Genomic DNA, 21,621 nt, shown 5'->3' with positions numbered 1-21,621 from the left:
GAACAAGGAGTTCACTTTACTGATGAACGGATTCTTCTCTAATGTGATCAGAGGACCTACTGGTTTCTTTATTCTATGATTCACTTTTAAAGACAAAGTTTATTAATCTCTTGTTGCACTTAACTCTGGCTCTGATACAAGTTTGTTCAGAGGTTCGAACTTGTTTATATTCATATATTCAAGGTCAGTACAGTTCAAACTGTTAAGAGTTAATATGTTACATTTCAACTTCCAGTTGGCTTTGGAAAATAAAGCAGCTTTTATCGCTGAACATTGTTTTTAAAAGTAAAAAGTATCCGTTCTGTCACCGGCGCTGTTCTGAAAGTATTGATTCAGCATCGATATCAGAGAAAACACAAAGAAACACAAGCCTGTTGGTTTTAAAGTTCTCAGGGTGAAACAGGTATCAGCTGCTTCATCAACACTGGGTCAGATTAGTTCTATTGTTAGAGTCACTTCAGGCGTCAGTGGAAAAACAGTCCAGCTCCTAATGCGTCTGTATTTAACTGTTCTGACTCCAAAACCCATTAACAGCCTGTTATCACCCCCCCCTCCCCCCCTGAAGGTGAAGCGCAGTCAGAACTAAATCAGCTCTGTCGATGCAGCATCAGTTCTCAGGGTTAATAATCCACCAGGTAAAAATTCAAAGCACGCAGCTCGTCCTGCCGCCGCTGATTCTCGCCTCTTAACGACGCAGACCGGCGGCCGTCGCTGATAACGCTCAGATTACAGGCGCTGGGCTGCGTCTGGCTGGGACGGGGCGGGTGGGGCTTACCTTTCCTTCCCTGAGCTCCGGGTCTGTGGGACACGCCCGAGAACGCCTCCGCCGGCATGGAGACGGGTCGAGTTTTACCTGCAAACAGCAGAGACACAACAAACGTATGAAACAGGGAAATTGGTACGTTCCTTTTGGATTTTGAGAGTTTTCAACATTTTACTAGTGGCCGGACATTTGTGTTCTCACACGCAGCCCCTCCAGAACATTTTAGGGAAATGTCCGTTCTGAGAACAGCTTAAAATAGAGTTTCTCACACTTCTTCTTCTTCTTTAAAGTCCTGCTGATATAAAGTTGCAGTCTGGGGAATCAACAATCGTGTACGTGTGTGTGTGTGTGTGTGTGTGTGTGTGTGTGTGTGTGCGCGCGCACTCACAGCGCGAAGAGGCGCGCTGGCGAAAGTGGACGGGGATCGGCTGGTTGTGTTCAGGGCTGACGGACGTCCTGATGTCCTCTGCAACAGAGACGCGATGCCGTGTGTCCGAGTCCAGACACGAGTTCGGAGACTTGGGCCTCAGTTTCACACCTGGAGACACGTTGGTGTTCCCGTCTCTGCAGAGAGATGTGATTTGAATTGTTTAAATATTTGCTACCTTGGTCAAGTTTCTAGAGTCAACCTGTGTTTTGATTGTTCCAGTTTAAACCCATGAAGACAATATGATGAATATCAGTGTGGATGTTCATGAGGATAAAACCCGTGTGTAATAAACTCCTCCTCGGTCTGTGACTCACGTTGGAACGTACGGCGCTGCAGGAGGAGGAGGGATGTACAGATCCAAGACGGCTGCTCTCCCTGAGGTTTCAGGCTGTGGAGGTCTGAAGAGTCCTGAAGATCTTTGAGACGTCTGCATGAAGGACCAGAGAAAGTATGAGTGTGAGGCTGAGTGTTACCAGAGGAGCTTGTGTTTTCCCCCCCGTCTGTTTGTCTGTTTGTTACTGGACGGGTTTCACTTGAGACCCCATGAGACAGAACTCAGATCCAGGAACGTTCCTTATTTCTGTGTCTGATCAGAGTTTCTGTGACTCTTCCTCGTTTATCACGAAAACAACAGTGAGACGTTCCAGCTCGAGACGAGAAACAGCCGACGCAGCTTTTCTCTTTCCTTCCTCCAGAGCTTCTGCATTTCCATAAACACAGGAAATTCACTGTGTCTCTGCTTTGTTACACAATCACGTCTGAAGGAGTTTAAGACACATTCGCTGCTCAAGGTCAACGGTAGTTTCCATTCAGAGGAAATTCAGGGGATTTTATATATTTAAATTTTTAAGTAACAAAACCAACGATGAAAAACCGTCTCAAAAGAAAAACACAGTCCACATCAGAGAGTTTTACTTTACAAAGATATGAAACTGTAAAAAGCAGCAAATCAACACATTTCAGAAGCTGGAACCAGAGATTTATTTATACTTTTAATTTATTAACAGCTTTAATTCCCAAACTATGTTCTTTTCATATTCTACCCATCAGCTGATTAATCCATCATTTCAGGACTAGACACGCTCACACTTTACAGATTAAATACCTGAATAAAAATAATTTAAAATCGTTATGTTCAAACATCTGCAGACGAAATGAAAATGAAACTTTGTATTTCTGAGTCCAGTGTGAGGTGCTGATGACCTTTGACCTAAATGACGTAGACGTACAGACCTCAGATCTGTTTTGATAACTCAGATTAGAGGCTGAACTCATCGACTGGAGACTAATCTGCCCTCAACACACATCCTGGACTCTGTCCACACAAACCCCCCCGAAGGCGGCGGCTTGTATTCAGAATTGTCACATTGTGGACGACCACGTGAGTCATCTTCCGACGAGGTCTGACATCATCAGCGCGGCGTGATGTTTGCTGGGTTTCCTGTCCCGGGTTTTTTTGTTTTCCAGGAAAAGTGAAGAAGGGATCCATTGTTCAGCCTCACACCTCCGAGGACGCCCGGGTCCCTTCGTCCACAAAGTGTAAGAACTAAACGCTACGATGACGAAACCGCAAAACAACCACGACGAGGTTTAGACGCTTAAAGGTTCAGAAGATGTTTTCAGACCTGAACTCTGGGAAATAGAATCCGGACATTTCCTGTAGTTTGTGTTTCTCATGTGAAGCAGCAGCAGGTTGTTCGGCTCAGACTCGTCACAACAACGGGAACATGTGGGGAACATTCAGCCGAGGGGCGGAGCCTGGCTGGAGAGGGCGTGTTCATCAGTTACCTGAACGAGCGGCGGTCTCCAGCGCAGGTTCTTCAGAGGGGCGGGTGCGAAGCCGCCGGAGACGCTGCACGGCCTCTTCTTCACCACCAGGGCGACGCTTCCAGTCTCCGCCCTCAACGCCTCCACCAGGTGTTTCAGCTGCCACCCCACCTGGACCAATCACAGAGCAGAACGCTGAGCTGTAGTGAACACTGCAGCCTCCAGGGGGCGATATGTAGAGGATTACAGAACTGAAAGCACTCATGTCTATATGTTAAATACGAGGCAAGAGCTAGCTGCCTATTAGCTTAGCAAAAAGACACAGCTAGCATGGCTCTGTCCAAAGTAACAATGAAAACCATCCGAGGGCTGATGCTAACTTTTTAAACTGTAATGACGTCAATAAAACCAAATGATGACGAATGATTGGTTAGTTTAAATAAACTGTGTCTCTAATCTTATTGGTTGCAGAGGTTAATGCATCTGATAATCTGGAGTCGGCTGTTTGATGTCAAACCGTTGGACTCACCACCGTCTGTTTGTTGACCTGAACGACTTCGTCTCCAGCGTGAATCCTCTGGGTTTTATCAGCAGGAGACTGTGAATCACAGAGTTAACAAACTGATTAACACAACAAACACTGTGAAGTCAATACGAGTCAGTACACAACAGAACAACACACAGCATCTTCTGGTTTTTACAGTAAATCTACGTTTTCTGACGACTGAGAAACTCGATGAAGCAGAAAAGTTTTACGTGACTTTCAGGACTAAATATCTGAGAGCGTTTTTTAAAGTGTTGTGATGAGGAGCACACTCACGTTCTCCGTGGTTCCTGTGATGACGTGAAGTCCGTCGTACGTGGATTTGATGTAAATCCCCTGGAAGATTAAACAGATTTAAAAGGACTCAGTGTTTGAGAGTGAACAAATGAATCTTCTGTACAAACACGTCTCTCGTGGTTTCTCTCTAATTCCCTGTTGCAGTGGTGGTTTCTGGGGTTTTTTCCCCTGTGGACCTGCATCTGTTTCTGTTTCCCTCTGATTGTGGTTCACTAAAATACCTGTTAGTGTTTCTCTGAGGAAGTCGGGTCAAATTGCGGATTCTCTTTTTGACGTTGCTCGGTGGCGTCCCGCTGATCTGAGTGTAAACGGTGTTGGTCTCTTATTTTTCGCCTGTTTTTATCTGTTTTCTGTCGTGTGAACGTTCCTTCAGCTTTAAGAAGTGAAGCTCTGTTCTCTCTCAGGAGGAAGGAACCTAACTATAGCTCACAATGGTGAAGGAGAGCGGATGTTTTGAAAAGTGAAGATTTACAACTTAGTCGAACTTCATGTCACGAGGAGCACAATGGGAGAAATGTCAAGGTCAGAATCCCCAGAGGGCAGAAGGCTGAGCGACTGTTTTAGTTTAACCTTAAATGCACTGACACATTTATACGTAAAGATCTTTCTATAATGTTTGATTATTTCACTGTCTCACTAATACTTCACCAAACCAGTCTGCACCACGAGAACTGACGGCTGGTAAAGACTAGTAAACGTGTAAATCTCTGAATTTAAACTTCACTGAAACTGTTTTTTAAAACTCTGCACATCTTCAGGTTGATAATTCCAATGAGTCTTATGTCCACTGTCCTCAAACTGTCCATCTGCTGCAGCTCCTCTTTTCAGCCTCCGTCTCAAACACTTGGTTTTAGCTCCTGTCTCCTTAAATAAATCTTCTCTGATTAAAGTTCCAGATCTTCTAGTTCTTTCCCTCTCGGCTCACCAGTCCCTCCCCAGGTTTGACGTTGGTGATGTGAACTTCCTCCAGACAGGACATCTCGATCTTCGCCGGGTCAGAGGTCGCCTGGGCCGTCTTCTCACAGATGCCGTTTAGAGCTCGCGACTGGAACACACACACGAGGAGAAAGGACAACGTCAAGGTCAACGTCAAGGTCAACGCTTGTTTTACATGTAAGATATAAAGACGTGGAAATAAAGCTGAGACTAATTCTGTAAATGAAAATGATAAAATAGGTTTTTAAAAAGAAAATTAAAAATCCAGTTTGATCACGTTTTTAATGAGAATATGTTTTTGGCAGCGTGGAGGTCTGAACCCACTGAAGCTGTCTGACCTCTGACCTCTGAGTGAATGATCAGGGTCACATTAAAGCTCCGAACAGTCTCATATCATCAGCATCACACTGACGAGACAGTGAAGCCTGGGGGGGGACTCATGGGAAGCAGGAGGACATCAGATAAACACACAGGAAATTACAAGTAAACCAGGAAAACAAGCTCCTGTGCGACAGTAATGAGTTCTATTCATTCTGTCTGTGAACTTTCATGACTTAACATCAGTTCAGTTACATTCAGGTCATATTTCTCATGAACCTTCAAACAGCTCAGTGTGTGTGTGTGTGTGTGTGTGTGTGTGTGTGTGTTTCTACTTTATCTATATTTACAGTGTTTCCTGCTTCAGTTGACTTTGTTTGTTCAGGTGACAACAAAGACTTTAACAGAGTTGATTCACTGAAACTCGACATGTCACCGCTCAGCTAAAGAGCTGCCGACACATTAACAACACACAAAAATATCCATATGAAATAAATATAACAATAATTTGAATATAAAAATGCTATAAAATATAATTAACTATATACAAATAATTAAAAAATATAATAAAATATGTATAATATCAAAAGAATGCTGATTTATTTAATTAATTTAATCTAATATACAGCTTTTTATTTACCTGCTGTTTGTATTTTATTTCTTAAACTTATTACTATTACTGTACTTATGTCATTCAATAATGGTTGTAAAGTTTCATAAAGTTGTGTGGTCTTCAACTGAAATGTGGATTTATGCAGCTGAACTACAACCTGCGGTCATTAGAGGTCAGAGGTCAAACTGAAGGTTGGTTTAACGTGACTAAAATGAATCGGTTGAATCTGTATTCCTCAGAACACCAACAGGAAGTGTTGTTATCTCAGACAGGAAGTGGATGATCCTGAGCTGAATAAACACACACACACACACACACACACACACACACACACACACACACACACACACACACACACACACACACACACACACACACACACACACACACACACACACACACACACACACACACACACACACACACACACACACACAACTCACCACTTCCAGGATCTTCTCCTCCATCTCATAAACAGTACAGTCCTGAAACGACACAGACACTGAGTGACAGACGCTGAAAACATCAATCATCAGAACCTTTATTAGAAATAAAGTTTCAGTCTGACGGATACACTATTCCCTGGATTACAGACAAGAGCCAAATTGATTTATTTCTGGTGTTTGTTTTGTTTAAAGTTTATAATCTTGTGTATTTTCCTTTGTGTGTTTTCAGTGTGAAGAGACGACCTCGACCACAGAGAATTATCCGTGAAGAAGAGGAAGAGAAAGTCACATGTTTGGACTTTTGACTCTTTCCTGTGTCCTCGTGACAAACAAGAGCTTTGTTCAAAGTAACAACTTTTATTTCAGATTTAAAACAAAGTCAGGATTATAACTGAGGACATGTCGTCAGTTCTATTTCGGGGAACTAGTGGAGTTCAAGTTTCCACATTAAATATTCGTTTGACAAACAATCCCACACATTCACATGAAGCTGCTTTCAGACATGAACTGAACTCCTGATATTCTCCTGAAACCTTCTGGAGGTTCTGTGGGTGACAACTCAAATGTCTGAGTCAGACACTACTTTCTGAAAATGTCTCAAGATTCAGCCGGAGATGTTTTACTTAAAGCCGATAAGAACAGTTTGAGTTTCAGTGTTTGAGTCGGATCACGTTGAGCTTCTCAATCGAGCGTCAGGTAAATCTGTTAAATCTCCAGTGGGGACGACTCTGCAGCAGATCTGCTGGTTTTAACGCTCCCCCCCCCCCCCCGACATGCACGTACATGCACCGAGGCTGCAGAGGAGAGAAGACTTCATGGAGACAGTGGCTCTGCTGACAGACGCTGTTCGCAACAAAACGTGAAGCTGTTGTGAAAGAACTTCTGATGTGGAGCCGATGAAGAAAAGAGGTTGAGGTAAAAAAACGTCTCCTCAGGGTCCATGACGCTGATTAAACCTCCTGATGAAAGAATCCTCACTGATACACAGCTGATAACATCTTTATTCTCTGCACCACAGGTAGAAACCGATCAAAGGATGTGGTGGAATTATTTTATATTTCACTTACTGCCACCAACAAGGTGCTTTCTTCTTCTGTGGCTCTCAGCCCTACGACATAAATCTGTCAAATTATCTCACAAAATGAAATCTCTTCATCGTCTTTCACTCAGGAGCAAAAATCTGTCTTCAACAATTTGAGATTTATCAATTTTACTGATAACGAGGAGTCAACTGTGCATCATGGGTAAAATCCACGAAGGGGATTTGTGTTTCTGAAAAAAGGATTTTTAAATCTGTGTCCGACGTCACGACGGCTCCATGGGGGCAGCAAGTAGAGAAATGCGTTTTAATATTTTACTCATTATGAATTTCTGAGATCTGTTAAAAGGGAATTTAATAAGAACGCTGGAGCTTATACAATAACTTGATTAATCCTGAAGGCAATTTGGTTTCAGGCAATTAAAAGAAAAACCAAGATAAAGACAAACATCCAGTAAAAACAATAAAAACACAATGAATATATAAAAAGAGGCAGTTTTCCTTCTCCGATTCTGTTTTTAAGAAGAACGATGACGCTGGTGAACAGACACGAGACGGGAGAGAAGACAGAAAAGAGAGGAATCAGCGGGAGAACAAATATCTGAGAGATGACAGGAGAGTGAAACCAGAGGGAGGGACCCACCGCCGACGCCTCCCACCGACAGGATTCCTCCTGCGGTCGCAGAAATAACAGCTTCCTGCAAACGGGTTGACAGGATGATTGCATGACAGCGGCCGGGCGACGCCTCCGAGCGCCGCAGTCTCATGAGCGGAGGTGACACACACACACACACACACACACACACACACACACACACACACACACACACACACACACACACACACACACACACACACACACACACACACACACACACACACACACACACACACACACACACACACACACACACACACACAATATCTGAGTGTTGGGAGAAAGTCGCTGCTTAGTTAAAAAGTCTTTCATCTTACATTGTATTTACGACCTCTGCCACAGACGTTATGTTGTTGTCACGTCATCAACTCGCTCACAGTGAGTTTTCTGGACGTTTTCTCACATACAGAAAGTTCCAGAACATTTCAGGAGAATGTCCGGACTTCGGTTCGTGTCTGGAAGAAGCTCAACTTTGACCTAAACCCTCAAATTCCATCTTCAAAAGGTCCAGGATTCAGATTCATGTGTGAAAGCAGCTTCAGAGAAGTTTGTTTGAAACACTTTTAGATTTAAGGAGCAAATCAAAGGGTAAAAAAAGATAAATCTCTTTTATTGCTTGTTTTGGTTTGGCTGATAAGGGACAGAGACTCTTCAGAAGAAGAACTTTGTTCATGTAAACTAAAGTTATCTGAAGTTATCAGCTTCATCACCACCATCACCACCATCATCATCATCAGAGCAGAACAAATAAACATTCACAGGAGGTCGTGAGATCAGACGTTCGACTCCGGCTCGTTTTCATCGTCTCTTCACACAGAAAACATCAGAGAGCTGTGGTCGTCAGGGCGACACACTCTGTAAAATAACGTGTTTCCACGGCAACCCGGAGGAGAGGTATTTCACCGACCTTCTGGACCGTGGAGGTGAGCTCCAGACACAGCTGGATGATTCTGCTTTTGGTGGAAGTGAAGTCGTTGGGGCTCGTCAGCGGAGTCCTGAGAAGAGAGGAGCTTTTAATTCTTTCTTTTTATTTAAAATAAAAACTAGACCATCTTGATCATTCATGGTTTCTGCAGCAGAAACTCAAGTCCTCTGTCTTCATCACATTGTACACGTGATGACCTCGTCAGGTTTTAATAGGTGCAGTGGTAAAACACGTGATAACGCCGCCGTCTTGCACGATAACGATATTTGGAATCTGAATGTGCGTCAGAGGGGAAAGAGCATTCGAACGCAGCCTCTCAGCTCCAGGTGATTCTCTCTGTGCGTCACAGAAGTAAAAATGAATTATTGATATATTCAACTGAATCAATATTTTCTCACATCACCACATCGAGTCGAACCTGATGTGAAACTCGATGCGTTCTCTCTTATCGGCCGAGAGTCTGTCAGGTGTGTTAATGAGCGTCAGGAATGTTCTTCAAGCTGAAACAAGCTGACAGACACACACACACGTTCACCAGCACTGACTGTGTGTTGATGTGTTGTGTGTTCTCAGAGTGTGTGTGTGTACCTGTCCAGCCAGGACAGCAGACTCTTGGCGGCTCCGATCAGCTCCACCACGGCGGTCAGGAACTCGTTGGTGGGCTGATGGGAGTTTTTGTTGTGGTAGGCGGGGTTCTTCCTGCGCTGCGACACGGCGCCGCTCAGGTTGTGGTGAGCCGCCCTCATCTTCCCCACCAGAGTCTTCAGGTTGTCCGACTCCACGCCGTAGTTCTGTGGAAGACGTGAAGGTTCAACTTCAAATCAACAAAACTAAAGACAGAGGCCGGACGTTTAATCAATCAACGAATCTGTCAATCATCAGCTCACAACTCGTGAAGCCTCATGTTCATCAGTTTCTAAACAGATCAATAACTGCAGCTGATCAAATTCTTCTCCACAGATCTGAACAGGACCTGTCGTCTGTTCCTCGTGAACACGCCGGCTCGCCCCGAGGCGCCTCAGAGGTTTGAGACGCTCAGAGCCAATAAAAACATCTGCTGCCAAACTGACATTCCACCTGTCGACTCGCTGCACTGCACAAAAACAAGAACTGAACATGACACCTGACAGAGTCACAGTCGTGTTCAAAGTAACCTGATCCCAGAGCTGCACGTGAAGTCAGACTCCTGTTGGGCTGAATCACTCTGGGAGTCTGACACATTACAGATGTGAGTCTCACTTCACTTCAGATCCAAACAAGTGGAAACCCAGCGTACAGATGTTTGATCCTGCAGCGGTCGATGGTTCAGTTCTGACTCGACCCTTTGCTGCGTTTCCTCCCACACAGTTAACACAAAACAATCGTCACTCAGGAGATTATTATTATATTTATTATTTAGAAGACAACATGAGATTTGAGCTGGTGATTAAATAAGTAAATGTTTCTTTAACTGTGATAATGAACGTGTGGCGTTACAAAGCTGAAAGTGAGAAAAGAGAGTTTCTCCTGCTCTGCTGAAGAAAACTGATCGTGAGTCAGCCGCCGGAAACAACAGGGACAGTGTGTGTGTGTGTGTGTGTGTGTGTGTGTGTGTGTGTGTGTGTGTGTGTGTGTGTGTGTGTGTGTGTGTGTGTGAGGGGAAGGGCGGGGGTCTTTCAGGTAGAGATCACATCTGTTTCCTGCTCCACCAGAGAGAAGTTAACTCCACAAAAAGAAACCGCGTCACTTGACCTTCGATCAGATTCACAGGAAACCTCGACTGAGACTCGAGCTGCTGACGTTCGCTCCATTGAATGTAAAAGTTACTCTTGTTGAGTTAAGAACCTCGTTGAGCTTTATGAGCCCAGCTGTGATTTGTGAATATGATGATTACACAAATACAATTTGATTGATTGAAAATATGTTTTTCTGAAACTGAACCGTCTCAGTTTTAACTGGAATAAACTCCAGTTTCCCAATCGACCAGTAAAGTAGAAAAGGTTTCATTGGAACTGGAGCAGCTGAGAAACTCAACCAGAGGAAATTTAGTTTAACGTTAATCTGCTTCACTTCCAGATAAAGGAACCATTGTGTTTCCAACTCGCTGAGTCATATCGAACTTATCTCAACTTATTAGCACAGTTTAACTCACACATTAAAAAAATAAATACATCCTAATCTGCTCAGAACGTCCTGATTCCTTCAGAATAAAGTTCCCTCAAATGGACAAATGACAAACCAGGTTTATAGAAGTGAACTGAACCATTTGTTGTGTGTGTTTGTGTGTGTGTGTGTGTGTGTGTGTGTGTGTGTGTGTGTGTGTGTGTGTGTGTGTGTGTGTGTGTGTGTGTGTGTGTGTGTGTGTGTGTGTGTGTGTGTGTGTGTGTGTGTGTGTGTGTGTGTGCCGGCTGCTTCCTATTGAGCCGCGTTACACCAGTAAACCTCGACTGTAAATCCTCTTTCACTGCGACACACAGTCTCGTAAACAGCCGAGTGAGAGGCTCTGTCCCGTGAAACACTTTGACTGGTTTCAAACAAGAGCTGCGTCGCTGCAAAGACAGAAGTGACGTCAAATATCCTAAAGTCAACATCAGGCCCCTGGATTTGTTCATCAAGGTCCACGAGTTATTGTCTTATTTTCGTCGTTCAGTAAAAGTCTTAAAGCTGCGGAGCCCGTTGCCAGATCGGATTAACATTCAACAGGAGAGCATTTTATTTACATCAGCACATTCTCTGGCATGAGAGAATAAACCTCCCAGTATAAACCTCCCAGTATAAACCACAGCTTATCAGCTCATGTGGTGAAAAATGAAGCAGCTTCAGGAGCCGGACGCAGTTCGGAAAGAACCAGGACGATTTAATTCATCAGTCGACAAGAATAATCACTTGTATTTTTCTGGCGTGTAATAAAACACAGATGCTGGTGTTTGGTGCAGGACTCAGAATAACTTCAGCCTCAGCATGTGGTGAACGCAGCAGCGAGCTCCGCCCCACTGAACTCTGGGAGTCTGCTGGCAAGTCCACACGCTCGTGTGAGGTGACGACGTCACAGAGTGTCAATCAAACACGGAGCTCACTTCTCACGAGACGCAGAAACCGAACCAGCACCAGAGACGAGTGTTCATTCATAGAAAATTATAATAATAAACTGAAATTTGTAAATTTCTTGAGCTACATTATCGATCATCACATCTGTATTTAAATTTGATAATAATGTGCATTTTATATTGAACGTTATTTGCTTTTATCCACGTTCTGTTTTTCTAAAATCACTATACAGAGCAGCGGTGATGATGTCACTGACCAGAGCGCAGAGCAGATCCAGGGCCTCCAGCAGCAGCTCCTGATGTCCGACCCGCGACACGCCCAGAACCAGCAGCTCCTGGTGGGTCGTCCTGAGCAGCTTCTCCCCGTCCACCTGCTGCTGCTGGAACGACGGCAGGTACTGCTGCAGGCTGTCGTCCAGGCCTGGGGGACGAGGGGGGGACAGACAAGACGTTACTGGAAATGAAGATATATTCATATCACTTTGCCCTGGGTGCTGCAGGGAGGAGGAGGAGGAGGAGGAGGAAGAGGAGGAGGAGGAGGAAGAGGAAGAGGAAGAGGAGGAGGAGGAGGAGGAGGATTACAAACAGGTCAGGAGTTTCAGTGAAAGTCTGTTATGATCCCTTCAGGTCTGACAGCAAACACAGCGTCGGAGTCAACACCCACTTGTTGACTCTGCTGATCCATCACTGACCCACAGGTTTACATCCAGCAGCAGCTCAATCCACACTGGGACAATTGTTTTAGTTATTTCAGGTTCCACTTTCTCAGATGTGATTTTTATTACATAAATATTGTTGGAAGTGTTTGTTGGACAAATGAAGCCATTTCAAGATGTTTTCTGACATTAGAGAGAACAAATAATCGATTAACGGGGGAAACGATCAGCTGATGAATCGAGGATTGTTGAGTTCTGGGTTCTTTCTGTGGGACCAGCGGACCTGGACCCCCTGGATCCCACTGACCACATGATGTGAACACAGGCGAGACACCGCCAGCTCCAGCGGCGCCACTCTGTGTCCGACCCTGAACTTTGACCCATGACCTCTCTGTGAAGACGGCGGCGGGAGACGAGATAAAAGAGTTCCCAGCGCCCGATCAATGGAAGAGCATCAACATCCAGCACTTGGTTCTACACGGTTTACAGGAGAGAGCGGAGCGGCACGAGTGAGGGAGCGTTAGTTAGAGAACAAGAGAACTTTGTGTGTGAAGCAACAGGAGCTGGAGTTAATCATCAGTTTCAACAGGAGTTCAACTCCTCTGTAGAGAAAAGAACTAGTGTATATTAAAATCTGTTTTTAACAACAAAAAGATGAACCTCTAAAAATAACTGCTTCCTGCAACAACATCTAACAATATACACAGAAAATGTATATTAAAACAAATTAAGATTACAGCACATTTATAACCTATTTTCAATCAGACATGAAACCTCATCTTCTGGTTTCACATTTAAAAGTTAAAACGGTCATAAAACACGACTGAGCTGCGTTCAAAGCTGAAGTTATTTTTTTAAACAACTGATCTGAGCTAAAATCCTGTTTCATGTGAATACTTACTGGTTTTCAGTCTTTAACTATAACTAATAAAATATAACAATACATAATATGGATCGTTAAACCAAACAAGCTATTTGAAGATTTAATTACCTCAGGCTCTGCTGGGGTTTATTTGTTTTCTATTCTCTGACCAAACTAATTCCAGCACACAGGCGTCCACCAAATGGTCGACGCTGTGAAGCGCTCGGCGACGAGTCGGACGAGCAACTGGCAACAAAATGCCTGAGCTGGTGTGAACAGGGAGAGAACAAGTGGCCCAGCATGGGGCCCATTGAAGAGCAGCAGAGGCTCGGCCTGCCGCTCGCGTTCGCTCGCACACGCAGGACGACAGATGGTCGACCCTCAACATTCCTCTTTAACGAGCCGCTGACGTGACGCCTCAGTTCTCACCGGACGAGAACAACGCAACAAACAGAAAGTTAGTTCGCTTCATAGCGTCTTTGTGTTCACAAGATTCAGCCACGGCTATACAAGAAACAGTTTTAAAGGATTTTGATATATTATTCAGTGAAATAAGAAATAATCGGTATCAGCTTAAAATGATTAAGTGATTGATTGACTCGTCTAAATCATTTCTTAAACTAAAATACAAAAATTCTGACTTAACGAGACAAAATGAGACATTTGGCGAAGAAAATACCTAATGAAACATGTTTTTTCATCAATAAAAAAAAAAGATATTGAAATTCTAAATATATAAACATGAGCTAAATATTTATTAACTTGTCATAAGTTATTTGAACTATGAACATTTGGCCCGATTTGCACGTAACAAAACGTGATGACATCATCTTTTACTCGATGAGGCCTCGAACTTTCTGCTGCAAAAACTATAATGTTTCTTATTTTAGATCAATTTCATCAGGATCATATTCAAAACAATCTCCTGCAGCGAAAGTCCCATTTTCAGAGGGTTAATTAATCTAATAAATGATTTTATCATAAAATGCTCCGAGGCAGAAACACTAGATTAAGATAAACTTGTTTAAATGATTCTATTTGAGTTTCTGCAGCCGGGATCGTCTGCACTGAGACATCTTTCCTGTCCCTTGTTTGTTTTGGTTGGATCAGCTGCTGCTGCTTGTTCCTGGAGAGACGCCCGGCCTCAGACTCTGCTCCTCACAGGAGCTGCTGCCTGAAACACACCCAGCAAACTGCACAGCGACAAACCCTCCACACGCTGCACACAAAGCTGCGCTCGCTGCCGTCACAGCCGGGTGGCGGCCGGCCGACAGGAATGTGTTGGCGACAGCTCGGATCACATTACTGACACCCGAGGAGGCCGATAATCTCCGAGCTGCACAGCAGGGTCGGATAAATGTCACGCGACCGCCGAATCACCTGCTAATGAACGCATGACAACACTGCAGCCGCCACTGATCTGAACTGAGATCAGGTTATACGTTCAAAGATCTGTTTTCACTTTGTGTAAATATATATGATACTTGATTCCAGCTGGATGAACCTGAACCTTTAAAAATCAACTCTTAATAGCTTCATAATTCTGGCATCGGGCCTCCCCCCCCCCCCCCCCCCACTCCTGGATCCAATGTTCTCCTGAGAGATAAAATGTAAAGTCGTTAATTCATGTGACAGTTGAGACATTCTCCTCATTGTGAACATTGCAGTCGGGTTTGGCTCTCGACCCGAGCTCTGTGGAAAGAGGACCGTCACCGCACTGAAGCGCTGCAGGGACGTTTCTCCAGCAGCTCGGTAACCAGACACAGAAACGTGCAGCAGGCGATGTGGTTTGTTTTCTGATGAAATGCTCACTGATTGTTTCTCATACATTTCATTCTAATATCCTAAATCATAAACTAATAGTTGTTGCTTCTGTCACGTCCAGTAATCGTCTTACATTTCTTCTTGTTCCAGTAGGGATCAGATTCTTTCTGATATTTTTACCAGCGTGAAAAACGGATTATTTTCTTTCCTTAATATTTAGCATGATCCCGACTTCCATTTCTTTCCCAGGTGGTATTTACTGGGCAGCAGCTACAAGTGACTGGATATTAACCAGTGTCACGGTGGGAAGGTTTAGTCAAGGGGACTGGTTTGACGAAATTGGCAAATTTGCTTCATATGAACAAATTTCAAACACATTGAAAACTGGAGGTGTATCGTACAGCAGCTTCAACCACCGGCCGTTTCCCATTTGGCTTCATACTAAGAAAAATGAAGAACATCATCATCATCATCATCTTCACCATCAAACGTTGGAACCATCGTGAAATCGCTCATCTCATGTTCGTCGTGGATTTAAATTCAGCAGCAGAATCGTTTCCTGCTCGTTTGTTCTAAACCATGAATCTTTAAATCAGCTCTGAGGTCAGTTCACGATAAACCTCTCTGTGTGTTTTAACCTGGATCTTTGCTCTCAGTGAAAACAGCCGGTGTGTTGACAGAACGAACCAAAGTGCACAGATACTCTGAACGTCCTCGACTTTCCCACCGAGCTCCTGCTTTTCCTGATTATTCAACAATACCTCAAGATAAATGATCACAGATTAGTGAAACTCGTGCGATAAGAAACGGGTGAAAACGTCCTGTGGTCGGAGGAACTCTGTGAAATGTTGGTGGTTTCCAGTGTGTTTCCAGAGGCCCAGTTTACTTTAGACACGGGTGAGAGAGAAGTTCATTTCTCGGACTGTGGTCTCGTCTCGGACACGTCTAATGTTTGCAGACGACTCCGGGCCTCTGTCGTCCCGTCACTCAGCCGCCGGTGGAAACTCTCTGTGTACCGACAGTTTCATTCCTCATTTCACTGACGTGTGGGTTCAGCAGCAGAAAACCTCACAAAGGTCTGAACTCATTTCTGTTACTTGTTTTTAAAACGCAGGGTAAAAGTCTGTGTCGGATCTTTTCTAGTAAAAATAACAAACGTTTGTTGACACCGTCACATTCATGCATCGTCTTCTGGATTCCTGTCGCCGACCGTCACTCAGTGTTTACGAGGATGATAAAGTTTTCGGTCTCCGGTCGAACACGTGAGGAAGTCGCTCATAAAGAGGCGCAGGTGAAACTCCAGCTGCTCTTAAACGCTCCAGTTAATCATTAGAGAGAAAGATCAAAACAAACAAAACAAACAAGACGTGAACTTCGTGTTACTGAGTTAAACCTCGAAGGTTCAGGAAATGAGTTCATGTTGATGAATCTCATTTCACCTTTTTCATGTTCAGTTTTCTTTTTTTAGAGTTTTTGAAGCAGTTTTGAATACATTTAAAGAAAATTTGAGGAAACGTTCAAACTGCAGTGAAACATGTAAAGTATCATCATGACGTTTTGTATTAAGCTCTAATTCACTTGTTCACGGCACGTGTTGCGTCATCGAATCACAAAGACGGAGGTTGGACCCGGCGCTGCCCAGCAGGGGGGCAACCAGAGGAGTACCCCCCCCCCCCCCCAGGGCGGAGAGCCGAGAGGAAGAGAGGCAAAGGAGCACTGGGGCTATTCAGAGCTCCACTGGGCCGCGGGGGTGGGGGGGGGTGGGGGGACTTTTGAACAAACACCATTCAAGAGGAAAAAGGATTTCCTTCACTGTTACAGAACTAAACCAACAGGAGTTGTTCAGTGTTTGCAGAGCGTCGACTCCAGAACTCGAACCTGAAGCTGCTCAGTTCAAACTGCTCCTGGACCAGCAGAACTTTAAATGTCTGTGAAACGATAAAGAGAAGCGTGTCGGAGAAGGACGAGCTGCATCCTGAGGCCTCTTGAATTCTATCAACCTCTACAGATACAAATATTAAAACTCATTCATGCGTCCGTGTCGTTATTGATCTTGAAATTGATTAAAATGCTCAAATCATGAGTTTTGCAGCTCTACGTGTTTCCTGTGTGAACGTGGACGTACGAGCACGCTCACTCCTGAACGACATCACAGTCGCTCGCGGACGTGAAAACAGCAGGAAGTGGCTCAGCGGAGGGAATCTGTCTGTTTCCTGTGATTCACTGATAAAGACAAACGCTGATCCAGCAGACGTTTCCACCAGGACCACACTACGGGACCGAAAGGGCAAGAAGTGCTCGTGTGTTTAAAAGCAGCGGCACCTTCACTTTCTCCAATGTGAAAGTTTGAATGCGTCTCTGATAGGAATTCAACCGCCAACCCTGACATTAGTGCCTTGCTCTGCCAGTCGGACGACCTCAGGCGACAGTCGAAAGGTTCTCCTCCCTCTGGACAAACACTCCGCCCTCACGCTGAGGATCTGGGATCTGGGATCTGGTCTCACAGGAGGAAATGTGGCTGAGTTGGACTCGATCCAGGTGACGAGTTAAAAACCAGCTCGTCACCGGTGGACATGCGGAGCGGCCGCTGTTTTCTGTTTGTTTTCTGACGTGTCGCAAGTTGAATCCTCAAATACAAGTAATGTTCATGTTCAGTAGTTGTTCTTATGATTTGATAATATAAACCACAGAAGAAGAGAACGTCCACCACTGCTGGAACTTCATCATTAAATTAGTCGTCTGGCTGGAAATTGATGAGTTTCTAACACGTGACGGACGTGAAACTCCTTCGACCTCTTGGATTGTGTCACTTTATTCTTCCAGCCTCAGTCAAACCCTGAACCTGCCTGTCGTCGTGTGACTGACTGCACCTGCCGGGGAAGCGGAGCGGTATGTGGCTTTGTCTCAACACGCAGGTTCGATCCCTGAGATGCATGGGTTCACCTCGGAGCTGCAGCCGTCCAATCAGTTTACTGCAGTAACAGTGAAAACCCGCCTCAGGGTTCATGTCACTGATCCTGGAGCTGCACCGTGCAGCGTTTGACTCGGATCAAGTGATTCCACTGACACGTCACTTATCACAAGTTGGTTTGTTTCACAGAGACAGAAAAACAAAGTTCCTGCATCTTCCACCATTTGTTCAGATCTGAATCAAAATGTATGGATTTCTCTCCCTGAACACAAACTTCCACCAAGTGTCCAGTAGGTTTTTGCATAATCCGAACAAACAGAGACAAAAACCCTCCAGGACGGAAGTGGCTCACGGAACTGAAACACCAGGGGACAGAAGTGACACTGGTGTTTCATTCTGAGTTAAATCACCCACATTCCCTGACCTCCCCATAGGAGTTAATGGTACGCCCCATTAAACTCTCAATCTCCTTGGATGTAAACCCAGTGACTCTGATATCCCAGATTTCAGGTGCAGCAGCAGCTCAGTGGCTGTCGGCCTCTGGGACCCACATCAAACTAAAGGATGTTAACAAGACCGACTGAACCGACCATGAAAACAACCTGTCACACAACCACAGACACACAGACACACACTCCACACACAGACACACACTCCACACACGCCCTGGCCGCCTACAGCCGGAGGCAGAGATCCACTGATACACGGATCTGGGTCAACGACAAATATAAATTTAAGAGTCAAGTAAGTTAAACTTGAAGTTTATCTCTTTAAGTTCCACGTGATATTTTACACGTTTACGTTAAAACCAGGTCTGAAACAAGGTCATGTGACTGACCTCTCTTCTCACATGTGTCTTGACGGCGCCACCATCACCCCGGCTGAGCGTCGCAGTGACGTTCTGACCCTGCGCCCGGCAGGGGGTCGACCTTTGTGAAGAGCTGCTGTTCTCTGGCTCTTCAAACACTCGGCTCTTCATTGTCTCTGCTGCTTCATGACACACGTGTAGTGGTTCAACTGAGCCGGGCTGAAAGGACGCAGTGAATCCAGCTCGTACAAAGAGTCGGCTCGTGGGTCGTTTACGAGCTGTCGCCTTTTCAAACGTTTCAAAAACAAAAAGTGATGTGATGGGATCATTTTCTCCACTCTCTTGGAGATGTTTGAGGTCGGCTGCAGAGTTTCTCTTTCACTCATGAAGCAGCAGCAGGTTGTTGGGTCCGACTCGTTCAAACAGGAACATGTGGGGAACATCCAGGCGAGGGGCGGAGCCTGTGGAGCAGCAGGAGGCCGGACATGACGTATAAACTCTGCTGTGGAAAGATCAGTGTTGTTGTTTACAGCTCATCCACACCGGCGTCGGCCCTCATCACCAGAAGATCTGGAACCTCCTCGTGTTTCCAAGTGGACGTCTTCGTCTTCTACGTGTACGGCTCCTCTTCTTCATCCTGAGATGTTTGTGTTCTTCCAGTTTCACGTCCGTCACGTGTTAGAAACCTCATCAACACGTCCACTCGCTCACTGGGAAGCTTCCACACATTGTCCTGCTGTCTCCTCACATGGACTCACGAGGACATGTTACACACATTTTAGAGAAGATCCAGAAAAGTCCCAGAGACACTGACTCAGACATTTGTTCTCAGACAGAAGCTCCAGAACATGTCGGGGAAATATCCAGATTTCAGAGCAGGTCTAGAAGCAGCTGTAGATGTTGGTGCTTTTGACAAATGTAAGAATTTCTTTCTCAACATCAAAACAACCTCTTCTCTTGTGGACATGTCTTTTTAAAGTTTGAGCAGAATCAAGAATGTATAAATGTTAAATAGTAAAAACGACAAAGTGAAGCGTCACACTCTGCTGCAGGTAATTGAAACCACAGTTATGGGTTATGATTGACATTTGATGGATCTCCAGCGAACTGGTCGAGCCTGTTTATGACTTAACGACACACTGTCATGAATATGAAGGTTATAAATCTGCTGCCACTGGGAAACAAAGCCAGAGTCGTTCCCATCGTCAGTGGAACCGAGAGCAGATGGTTCTCAGTGAGGAAGGTAAACACCTTCATCACACACACACACACACACACACACACACACACACACACACACACAGCTCCTGGTTTAAACATAACTTTAACCAGTCTTATTTAAATAGATTATTTTACTTGACAGAAGAAACGATGCAGAGAAGAAGAAAAGAATCAGCTGATAAACTTTGACTATAATGTAAAATCCACAGAATTCAGCAGTTCACACTGATCATGATCAAATCAATCATCTTAAAATATTATAACTATTATCATTATTTAAAACATATACAAAATAATATAACCATTTCTTTAATTGCTATTCGATCCATACATTTGCCTTTTTGTTGAAACACCACAAAGAAGAATCAGGAACCATAAAAATATTATTTGATCATTTTTATCAAATGTTTCAGTCGATTAACCGACGCACTTTAACTCGGTTAACTCAGAGTTGCTCACCTCGGATCCAGTCCAGAACCTGTTGCGGGTTCCACTCACTCACAGCCTCCATGTTTCCTCCGGAGTTTCTCCGGGACTCACTTCTCAGTCTCTTACAGGGAAATCCGTTAATCACGCATGATTCTTCTGGGAAACGCACGAGGACGCGCAGACTCGGCGCGCCGACGGTCCGCCGACCACTAACCGACGCTTCTCGTGCAGAAAAGTTTATAAGCAGCACGAGCACAGAGGCGCGTGAGGAGGGTGTCCGGTTACCGGAGGCTTAACCACGCCCCTCCACCGCTTCCCCCGCCCAATCACATTAGAGCATTTAAATGATGCCTTTAGATGCTGTGGGAAATATAGAAATAAAGACTCATTCAATTTGAGTAGAATGTTGAATCCTTTAAATTGTGTATTTCTGACGCAGGGTTCACTGCTACTTGCACGTTCACATGGGTTTATCTTCTATAACAATAATTAGTATTGTCATTATTTCAAGGTCTCGACCTTAAGAGCCCTGAGATCCTGTATATTATGATTTGGTTCTATAAAAATCAAATTGAATATTATCAAATGAAATAGTGAGTGGTGTTGCATCAACCAGAGAACTGTGATCATCATACTTCATGTTGTATTTGTGACTTTTGTATCCTGCACTTTGGAAGCCAATCGGATTCACAGTCATCATGAAATATGTTTTATTTGTCTGATTGCACATGAATGCAGCTTTATTTTGAAGGCGTGGCTTCCTGTTGTGATTGTACTGAAGATTAAAAATGATCTTTTAAATCTTTGTTTTCAGAGGGAGAAGAAAACATAACAAGTGGAAAGATTAAATTAATCTGTTGGCTGAATATACAAACTTTATTTAAACACTGTGTTTTCTCAGTCTTTAATCAAACGAACCTTTTTCTGTCCCAGAGCTAAGTTTTACAAACCTCTTATTAAAACTTCAAATGTTTAATTCTAATTATTAAAATGATAGTTTAAATGTAATAGTCTCTATAGCACATAAGTTCATGTTAAGAGTTCTAGGTCAATGTCATGTGTATTAAATATATTATTTATAAGTTTTGAGTCGTTGTGGTTTAACTTCTCTCCTGAAGTGAAAGATCTCAGGTCGACTCTGTATTAAAAACATCTGTATTAATTAATTAATTAGTCCACATGTTTCTATCACAGCTGCTTCTTTAAGA

The 21,621-nt window shown here is 44.2% G+C and overlaps 1 protein-coding gene across 1 annotated transcript in view; it reads right to left on the bottom strand.

Annotated features, from left to right (window-relative positions):
- The window catches only part of cnksr3 (cnksr family member 3), a 21,458-nt gene extending 802 nt beyond the window's left edge, over nt 1-20,656 (bottom strand). The window contains exons 1-12 of the mRNA XM_034580649.1: nt 20,444-20,656; nt 12,020-12,183; nt 9,325-9,527; nt 8,719-8,806; nt 6,112-6,153; nt 4,727-4,846; nt 3,781-3,840; nt 3,490-3,558; nt 2,982-3,131; nt 1,508-1,620; nt 1,152-1,327; nt 776-853 (exon numbers count right to left, since the gene is read on the bottom strand). Coding sequence (XP_034436540.1) covers nt 776-853; nt 1,152-1,327; nt 1,508-1,620; nt 2,982-3,131; nt 3,490-3,558; nt 3,781-3,840; nt 4,727-4,846; nt 6,112-6,153; nt 8,719-8,806; nt 9,325-9,527; nt 12,020-12,183; nt 20,444-20,495 — 1,315 coding nt within the window. The 5' untranslated portion in view covers nt 20,496-20,656. The remainder of the gene's footprint in view (nt 1-775; nt 854-1,151; nt 1,328-1,507; nt 1,621-2,981; nt 3,132-3,489; nt 3,559-3,780; nt 3,841-4,726; nt 4,847-6,111; nt 6,154-8,718; nt 8,807-9,324; nt 9,528-12,019; nt 12,184-20,443) is intronic.
- Between the last annotated feature and the right edge of the window lie 965 nt (nt 20,657-21,621).

The sequence above is a fragment of the Hippoglossus hippoglossus genome, chromosome 24, assembly GCF_009819705.1.
Source record: "Hippoglossus hippoglossus isolate fHipHip1 chromosome 24, fHipHip1.pri, whole genome shotgun sequence".
Lineage (NCBI taxonomy): Eukaryota > Metazoa > Chordata > Actinopteri > Pleuronectiformes > Pleuronectidae > Hippoglossus > Hippoglossus hippoglossus.
Note: the sequence above shows the minus strand (reverse complement) of the source record. Positions and strands in the feature narration are given on the sequence as shown.